Source organism: Coenobita brevimanus, chromosome 86 (genome assembly GCF_032717465.1).
Source record: "Coenobita brevimanus isolate Jiangsu-jjx chromosome 86, ASM3271746v2, whole genome shotgun sequence".
Taxonomy (NCBI): domain Eukaryota; kingdom Metazoa; phylum Arthropoda; class Malacostraca; order Decapoda; family Coenobitidae; genus Coenobita; species Coenobita brevimanus.
Window position 1 is genome coordinate 20685860 of NC_137039.1, and position 10413 is coordinate 20696272.

Genomic DNA, 10413 nt, shown 5'->3' on the forward strand with positions numbered 1-10413 from the left:
CCGCTAATGTTTAATAATATTCAGCTTAATCCAGCATCATCCTTGAACATGCTTGGGGTTTCATTTACTCGGGACTTATCTTGGAAAGATCATATTGCATCTCTTGTAAAATCTGCTTCTAAAAGATTAGATGTGCTAAGCTGACTCCGTTCCTTCTTTACCCCTGCACAATTGTTGACTCTATACAGGGGTTTTATCCACCCCTGTGTGGAGTACAACTCTCATGTGTGGGGAGGCTCCTCACATACAGTTCTTCTCAATAGGGTGGAGTCAAAGGCTTTTCGTCTCATTAACTTTCCTCCTCTTACTGACTCCCTTCAACCTCTGTCTCTTCGCCGCTCTGTTGCATCTTTATCTCTTTTCTATCGCTACTTCAATGGTCACTGCTCCTCTGAACTGTCTGCTTGCATTCCTCCACCTCTTCGACGGGCACGTACCACCCGTCTAGCAGCAAACTCTCATCCCTTTTCTGTTCAACTCTCTAATGCAAAGAGTTAATCGTTACTCCCAGTCCGTCATTTATGCAACAGGTCAAGTCTGGAACTGTCTCCCTCTGTCTGTATTTCCTGCTTCCTATGATCTCCAGTCTTTCAAACGCAGTGTGTCCAGGCATCTCGAAATGAATGGATCTTGAATTTGGCTTTCTCTTGTATTTTGTTTTTCTTTTGGAAGGAACAATTTGTGGGCTCGTGGCCTTTGGTTCCTTCTTCTTCACATAAAAAAAAAAATCACAATTTCTTTCCAATCATTCCTATTGTGTGCATCCACTCTTCCATGCTCTCTAGACATCTCTCTCGCATCTAACGCTCTCTTCACACTGTTCACCACCCAATTTGAGATGTTCCTCTCATCCTTACACGTCTCACATCTCATTCAGTTAACTTTTTCATCAATCGCCCATCATCCACTCTCTCCACATGCCCAAACAATCGCAACACTCTCTGTTCAACTCGATCAGCCATTTCCCGCATAATTCCAGTTCTTCGTACTTCATCATTTCTCACTCGATCGATACATGTCACTCCATACATATTCCTCAGACACCTCATCTCCATTGCTCTCTGCTACAACCATATTCCATGTTTCATCCCCATATAACGCAGTCGGTACTTCTACACCCTCTTACAGCCTTCTCTTTACATCCATTCCAAGCGAACGACATATAAACACTTTTTTTGTTCCTCCCAGCTGCTTTCCTACTTCATTCATTCTAAGCTTCACTTCTATATCTATTCTTCTATCAACAGCAATATGTGACTCTATATACCTAAAACGCTCTACCTCCTCAAGCAACTCACCATTCAAAACTATATTGATCTTCCTTCCATCTACCAACCTCGTACACTTCATCACTTTACTCTTATTCTCATTTACTCTCAATTTCCTCCTTTCACACACCCTTCCAAACTCCTCTACCAACAGTCTCAATCTCTGCTCCGAATCAGCCATCAGTGCAGTATCATCCACAAACAGCAGCTGCTTCAGATTCCACTTTCTACCATGAGCATTCACCAGACTCATACCTCCACCTAACACTGTCACATTCACCTCCCCTACACCATCATCCATGTAAGTATTGAACAACCAAGGCGACATCACACATCCCAGCCGCAGCCCCACACTCACGGGAATCCATTCACTCACAGTATTTCCCACTCTTACACACGCTCTACTATTTACATAAAAACTTTTCACTCCTTTTAACAACCTACCATTAAGTCCATACAATTTCAGAACAGTCCACAAAGCCTCCCTCTCATTTCTATCATACGCTTTCCCTAATTCCATGAACGCTCAAAACACATCCTCATAAATACTTTTCACACACATGTCTCACAGCAAACACCTGATTCACGCAACCCCTCCCTCTCCCAAAGCCACACTGCTCATTACCAATCACACCCTCTGTACCCTCTCTAACTCTCGTAACACTCTACCTTACACCTTACCTACAGCACTCAACAGACTAATACCCCTAAAACTAGTACATTCATACTCATCAACTTTATCTTTTTACAACGGGACCGCACAAGCACTTGCCCAGTCAATCGGCACCATACCTCACAAACCACACATTCAGCACTCATACTAACTACTCAACAATAGTCACCCCACCACCTTTCAGGCATTCCACAACACACCCATTCAAACCTGCAACTTTCTCTGCTTTCATCTCCTTTACTGCCTCCTGCACTTCCTCCATTGTGATCAAAGAATCAATCGACTCTCTCAACACATTTATTCCTTGCACCCTTCCATCTGCACACAATCTCAGCCACCCTTTCCTCCTCTAAAGTTAACAATCTTTCAAAATGCTCTGCTCATCTCTTCCTTACTGCATCCATCTCAATTAACATCCTTCCATCCTCTGCTTTACTTGCTCTTCCTTCCCAGACTCTCCCTTTCGCACCCTTTTCACATCCTTCCGAAGCATGTACTGTTCACTGATAATTATCATGGAAGGGATTTTAGAATCTATGCGACTGTGTGATCCAGGAGGAAGTGACCGACTTCAACTGAGTTATCAGGTGAGCACTGGCAACTTTTGGGAGTTTGTGGCCAAGGCAATTATCTGCGCATGGCAGCAACCGATGCCTCCATGTGGCGGTTCATTGTGTGCATGGTTACTTTAGGTAGAGCAAGTATGTTGTGGTGGCCTCCTGTGATCTGGCTGGTGATAAATGTGAGAGTTGTCTACGTGCATGCAAAGCAGACTTTTCCACGCTGGAGTCACATGAAGGATGTGTGTGAGTTCAAGTACATTCCACGTGGGCGGAGTGAGCTGCAGCTGGGCAGAGGCAGTTACTTCAGGGCACAGTAATGACAAATGACAATACTGACGACCATGATGATAGCAATGATGATGACGGTGGTGGTGATTGTGACAGTGACAATGACATTAACAGTGACGATGACGATCAAGATAATGGCAATTACAGTGACGATGACATTTATGACAATGAAAACTATATCAGTGTAAATGATAAGGATGTCAGTCGCTTACTGACTCACCTGTGGGATACCACCACCATCCGAGGCCTGAGGTGCTGCCCAGGTAAACACTCTGCAGGTGCTGTGGGTCCTGGGTGCCCTCATCTTTCACACACTCTCCCAGGTCCTTCACACTCCTGCACTTACTCTCCTGCGTCATCATTAGCTTCAGAGTATCCACGTCCTTCACCTGGAAAAATGGACACAGGTGGGTATCTTTAAGTAGACTAATAACAGACCATTTTGTTTAACTTACTCACTCTCCCAGGTCCATCAGACTCCTTCAGCCATTCGCCTGAAAGCTAGAATTACTTCTGGGGTGTACATGCAAGCTAGTGCAGGTGGTTTTGGTTTGCTGTACTCAGAATTCCAGAGGCACCACACTCCTACACCTCGCCTCCTTCACCAGCACAGTATGCGAGGATTTTATATTAATTAACCGCTTATCACGTATAAAATGAGCACAATTAAGGATTTTGCTGAAGGCTAATATCGGATGATTTTTACTTTGCTTCTCGGAGTGGCACCAGGTTCCCATCCTTCGCCTTCGTTACCTCAGTAACAGGAGACTTTTTTGCCTGTGACAGGGATTCACTTACGGAATTTTACACATGCTTATACCACGTGGTTTTCTTCAAACTCCGTAGCCTAAGTTGCCATAGACGCACGAAGGCAGTGATTCTTCATCTTTATCGGGTCACGCCTCTTTGGTAGTTGGTCCTCATCTCCACGCACACCCCATCCCATCCTTCTTGCCATCATCTAATTAAAAATATCTTACTAAATTGTTGTTGTTGTAGTCCCAGACTCATCTTGACGCGCACAGAAAAGAATATTTCCACTAATTCTTTTCCGGTGATTTTGAATGCGAGGCCGTGTGTCAGAGAGGACGCACGGATACCACACCATTCTCCTTGTTTCTGTATTTCGCGTTGAGAGCATCCAGTAAGGAAAAAGTGTTCTAGTAGAGATACTTCTGAACATTTCTGATCATTGAAAAAAAATAATATAACACCGATAAAAGATAAATCATAAGCACGAGCAATTGGTCTTAAAATTCCACCATATGGCCATAAACACCACAAAATGGCCATAAAGACCACAATAATGATCACGCACATCACAAAATTTTAATGATCATAGACACCACTATATGGTGATAAACATGATCACGGTCATAAATGCGACAATATGATCATGGTCATGAACACTTTTAGATGGTCATGAACAGCATTATAATGATTATAAGCACTACCACATGGCCATGAAATACCATCATATGGTTATAAAGCACCACCACATGGCTGCAAATGTTCTAACATTGCTGGGGTTATAAATATCACCACATGGCCATAATACATCCCTATGTGGTCAATGAAGCACGACCACTTGGTCGAAAACAGCACCTCACAATCACAACCCTCAGTCAATGCAGCACATGCATATCGGGACTCTCCTTTCGATTTGTCAGATTTTTTCATGCTTGGAAACAAACAAATTAGCTTTTTTTTTTTTCAGTCTACAAACGGATCTGTAGTTATCATTGTTTGGTTCACATAAATAAACAACTCAGTGGGAGAAATAAATGTGTGAGTGCGAGAGACAAGCCGTCACCTGTGGATGTGGCGAGCGACTGGCTGTTGGGAGTTTTTGATATTTTAAACAGTGAAAGTGGAAGTATGTCCTGACTAGGATCAAAAACTAACTTTTTAATGTTTAAATTCTAATGCCTGGGATGTGGTATCACTATTTTTCTCTAAAGACAGCTAGATTAAAGGGAAAGAAAACAGGAACTTGACCAGACAATAGATGGAAAGAATTAACCTCATTACGCTGGTAAAAAGAAAAATATGGTATGAATTGTGGAGCAGAGACAGAATATATAGTCTATCTATCTATCTATAGCCCGACGCCCTAATCCCGCAAAGGGTGGCCGCAGACAAAACGCCTCCAAGTCACTCTGTCACCCACCATTTGACTCCCCTCCCCCCAACTCATCCCCCCCTCCCTCATATACCTCTCAACTCCATCCCTCCACCTCATCCTCGGTCTACCCCTCCCTCTCCCTCCCTCCACCTCACCTACATACACCCTCTTAGTCAGTCATTCATTCTCCATCCTCTCCACATGTCCAAACCACCTCAGTGTATTTCTCCTAATCTTTTCAACCACATCCACATCTACCCCACAACGTTCCTTCACTTCTTCATTCGTCAACCTGTCCCTCCATGTCACTCCACATGCTCCTCTCAAGTAACTCATTTCCACTGCTCTCACTCTTGACTTGTTCCCCTCTTGCAAGGTCCACGCCTCGCTTCCATACGTCAGGAGTAGGGATCACAATACCATCATGCAGTGACTTCTTAACTTCCATACTCACCTCCCTATTTCTCATCACTGCTTTCAGTGTGCCAACAACCTTCCTTCCCTGCTGTACCCTTTCACGTACTTCATCCCCCAAAGTTCCATCCTTACTCATCACACTACCCAAGTACTTGAATGCACTCACATTCTCCATATCCTCACCATCCAACCTCACTGCACAATCTGTGACTTCATTCCTCTCAAACACCATAACTTTACTTTTGTTTACATTAACTTTCAGCTTCCTCCTCCTACACACTGTCCCAGATTCATTCACCAAACCTTGCAACTCCCATTCATCTTCACTCAACAATACTGTATCATCAGCAAACAGCAACACCGGAAGCTTCCAAATCTCACCCTCATTCATTAAGGCCACCCCCACATCCACTGCCCTACCTTGTACCTCCTTTACGACCCCATCCATATATATATTAAACAGCCAAGGAGACATTACACACCCCTGTTTCAGTCCCACATTGAGATCAAAGAACTCACTCAGCTCACCATCCACTCGCACCGTAGCCCTAGCTCCCTCGTACATACTCTTCACAGCACTCAACAATTTCCCCTCCACTCCATATATTCTTAATACCTTCCACATACCTTTCCTATCTATTCTGTCATAAAGCTTTCTCCAAGTCCATGAAGGCAGCGTACACTTTCCTTCCCTTCTCTAGATACTTCTCCACTAAACATCTTAGAACAAATATCTGATCTACACACCCTTTTCCCTTCCTAAATCCCCCTTGTTCTTCTCCAACTAGCTCCTCTGTCATATGTCTAACCCTATCAATGAGTATTCTACCATATATTTTACCAGTCACACTAAGAAGGCAAATACCCCTATGGTTACCACATACTTCTCTCTCCCCTTTTCCTTTGTACAGAGGAACAATTATACCTGATTTCCAGTCCTCTGGAACCCTCCCCTCTTCCCAAGCCAATCTACACAACTTCCATATCCACTCCACAACAATCTCACCCCCATACCTAAGCATTTCACCACACACACTCCATCAATTCCTGGAGCCTTTCCCAGCTTAATCTTCTTCATCGCTTCCACTACTTCCGACCTACTGATCTCTTCCTCCCTCCTCTCATCTCTTCTTCTCCCAGCCATTCCCCAACCACTTATACTCACACTGCTCTCACTCTCTACATTCAACAAATCCTCAAAGTGCTCCTTCCATCTCCTCAATTTCTCTCTCTTCACCACCAACAATCTATTATTCCTATCTTTCACTCCCCTACTATTTCCCCTTTCACACTGCCTTACTTTCTTTACCTCCTTCCAAAACAATTTCTTACTCTCCCTCCATTTCACACTCAGATTCCTCCCAAACTCTTCATCCACTTTCTTCTTACTCTCCTTCACCAGTCTCTTAACCTCCCTTCTCCTACTCACATATACCTCTCTCTTCTCTCTCTCATCTTCTCCCCTACCTCTACTCGCCAACCATTCACCATATGCCTTCTTCTTTTGTTCCACAGCTCGTTTCACCTCATCATTCCACCATGCTGTCCCTTGCACACCCTTGCATCTCCTCCTCACTCCACAAACCGCCTCACACGCTGTGCTTATCTCTTCCGTGAATATCTTACATACGTCTTCCACCCCTTCCATCTGCTCTAGCTCATACCTTCCCAATCTTTCTTCCACTATGCTCTTATACTCTGTCCTCTTCTCACTATCTTGCAATTTCTCCACTCTTCTCACAGGAGCTGCTTCCTCCTGTCTTCCCCTTCGCCTCCTCAACCACTTTCTTTGCAGCTCTACCTTGGCCATCACTAAGTGATGGTCCGAGACTCCATTCCCCCACCCTCTCCACACCCTTGCATCCAACACTTGTCTTCTCATTCGCTCATCCACACACACGTAGTCTATCATTGCCTTTCGTTCAACAAGTTCACCATCCATCCTCCTCATTACTCTCCATGTATACCGGTGGATCATCTTATGACGAAAGTAGGTGTTGGCTATTGCCAACCCCTTACCAGCACAGATGTCCACCAAAGCACTACCATTCCCATCTACTTCCGCTGGCACACCCCACTGACCAACCACTCCATCCACTCGTAGACTGAATAGAAATCAACAGTATACTGCGTGGCTCCTTGGGCAGCCCTGCACACACCTAAGGACTCTATGCAAACTGACACAAGATGATTTTCCTCAACTGAGAGAAGTCATAGATAGTGACAAAATATTTAAAGTTTTTTATGCAAGCCAATACTATAGACAGATAGATAGGTAGGTAGACAGATAGACAGAGAGATGGATAGATTCATTTATTTTCAGTTATATATTTATTTAATATTTATTTATATCTGTTTAATGTTTTATCTTCATATATGTTATATATTATATATAATACATATGTATAAATACAATAAAATTATATACATAGACAGATAGATAGATACTGTAGATAGACAGATAATGATATAGATATAGATAGATAGATAGATAATGATATATAGATATAGATAGATAGATAATGATATAGATATAGATAGATAGATAGATAGATAGATACTCGTACTGAAGATGAAAGAAGTCGTAGACGATGAAGTTGCAATGAGGGAATTTTATGCAGGCGCACTTGCCGAGTAGTCAGCTACCGGTCTGATAGCACCAAGTTCGAATCTTGATGCTAGCAGCTGGAACCACTCGATTATGGTTTCCATTCGCCCTGTGTGGGTTGGTAGGTAAAATGAATGACTAAGGTAAGACCTAGAGGCATTACACTACTTGTGTTGGCTTGAACTATGCAGTGATCTTTGATCTTGTATCTCCGAATAATGGGTGAATAACCATACACAGACTCAAGGGTCTAAGCTGCTGAGATGAGCACCACTGGCAAGCAGCTCGTGAAATCTGTCTGACTTTATTTTTATCCTAAAAAATGTGTGTCCAACGTCCCTTAAACAGTCCAGAAATGGGCGTTTTCAAACGATAATCGTGGAGAGAGCCTCGGGTTTGCACCTATGAGCTGTCCAACTATAAACCAGCTGGTGGAAGATGGTACACCACGAACCCTTCCAGCAAAATTCCTCAAGCCATGTAATCTTGCTCAGCTAACAGAAGTCCTAACTGTTACATAATACTCAGTTCTTACGCAGGCTTATGTCACTGAACGAGGGAATTAATAGCCGTCAGGGAGGTCTTGCTTAAGGTAAATAAAATCGCTTAACTGCATCAAAAACTGTGTGAGATATTGCGTCACCGCACTGGAGGGACGTCATTAGTTCGAAGAAATATTTTCTTTTATGTTTATTTTTGATAGATCCTAAGGATTTTATTCAGCTTGAGAGACGCCCTGCGATAGTGAGCGGATGGATATACCTCTAATAAATATTTGACCAGTACGTATCCTTAAACTGAATAAAATCTTTTTGGAAATGGCAGGAATAAAATGAAAAATACTTCAATGGATTGAAAGGGTTAAGGATACCAATCTCTGCTACTCACCTTCCACCATCCTGTCGGGGACAGCACCATCCACAGCGCCACCAGGCCCAGCACCACCTTCGTTGCCACCACTGCCACCACTGCCATCACCTGGGAGTTACATGGGGTTAAATAGATTATGCAGATGATCATTAGGGCCTTGCTTACTAGCTAAGTATGATTTTGCCATTAGTGGAAAGACTGACTTACTCTCTGAACACCAGGGTTTATGGACAAGACAGACAGACAGACAGATAGGCAGACACAAGTTAGACAGATCACACAGAAATGTTAAATGTCTTGTCAATACATGTGTGTGTGTGTGTGTGTGTGTGTGTGTGTGTGTGTGTGTGTGTGTGTGTGTGTGTGTGTGTGTAAGAGAGAGAGACAGAGACAGAGCACATCTTAAAAAAAAAAAAAATCTTCATGATTTGATAAACAAGTCAAAACATTCTCTTTACACCGGGGATAAAGTGACTTCATTTTGAATACGGGTAAAAATGGAAATTACAATATTGCTATAGAACAGGAGACAATAATTATGATGATGATAATGATAATGATGATGATGATGATGATGATGGTGATGATGATGCAACTGCCTGATAGGACACTGAGTAGGTTACATTTCTTATTATCAGGGGGAAATAAGGCTATGATAATGCTAATAGTAAATCTGAAAATGGGTGTCCTGGCTCTTAATAATTATTGGGATATTTACTAATGATGATAGCAACACTGACCTTTTTGGGTTGTGAAAATGTAGGAGTTTTTTTTTTTTTTTTTTCATTTTAATGAAGGCGTAAATACACTTTCACGAAAGATCAGTGGCAGATTTCGAAACTCCTAATCGTACAGTACAGTACTTTTAACTTATTTCTGATTGTATATGCAATTCTCGTCTACTTACAAAATGCTGTCATCCTTACTGTCTCTGTATCAGTTTTTTTTTCCCCTCACATAGGGCACACACACACACACACACACACACACACACACACACACACACACACAATGAAGAATAGGTAACATATCCAGCGGTTTCGTAGCTAATGGTTTCGCAACCGAAGAGATATTTGTTCGCTACCGAGTTGTTTCGCTACCTTAACATTTCGCCACCATTGAGGCCAAGTTCGCCACCAGGTGGTTGCGTTATGTACTGCACTCAGTAAATGTGCATTGTGTGCAAATACTGAGCTATGTTTTACTCATGCATATTATAAAAGAATAAACTTAGCAGCACTTCCTATAGTCTTGGACAACACACCATGTCGTCCCCGCGTGGTTCGGGGGTCACTGAACGAGGGCCAAACCCTGGGGTCTGGATCAGCGGCCCCCTACGCCCCGGGGGCAAGTCTGCATAATTGTCTTCAAGGAGTTACCGCCTACACTGTACCAGAATGTGTGTGGTCTTACTCTCACTGTTAAGGAAGCTTAATTAGTTTCCCTTCCTTTTTCTTCAACCCATCCGTAAAGTTGGAATTAGGAATGAGAAGGACAAAATATATGGTTATATACAAAATAAAAATCAGATAAATTCGTGAATACTTTCAGATAGTGTTGTATTATCTCCACGATTAACTTCCAAATATTACTTAGCGACA

The 10413-nt window shown here is 42.8% G+C and overlaps 1 protein-coding gene across 2 annotated transcripts in view; it reads right to left on the reverse strand.

Annotated features, from left to right (window-relative positions):
* LOC145410709 (uncharacterized) overlaps positions 1–10413 on the reverse strand; it is a 90173-nt gene that overhangs the window by 29846 nt on the left and 49914 nt on the right. Inside the window, exons 3-4 of one of the 2 annotated variants that reach the window (XM_080280819.1) lie at positions 8831–8920; positions 3013–3181 (exon numbers count right to left, since the gene is read on the reverse strand). In XM_080280819.1, the coding sequence (XP_080136945.1) occupies positions 3013–3181; positions 8831–8920 (259 nt within the window). The remainder of the gene's footprint in view (positions 1–3012; positions 3182–8830; positions 8921–10413) is intronic. The other variant, XM_080280820.1, reaches the window with a different exon arrangement.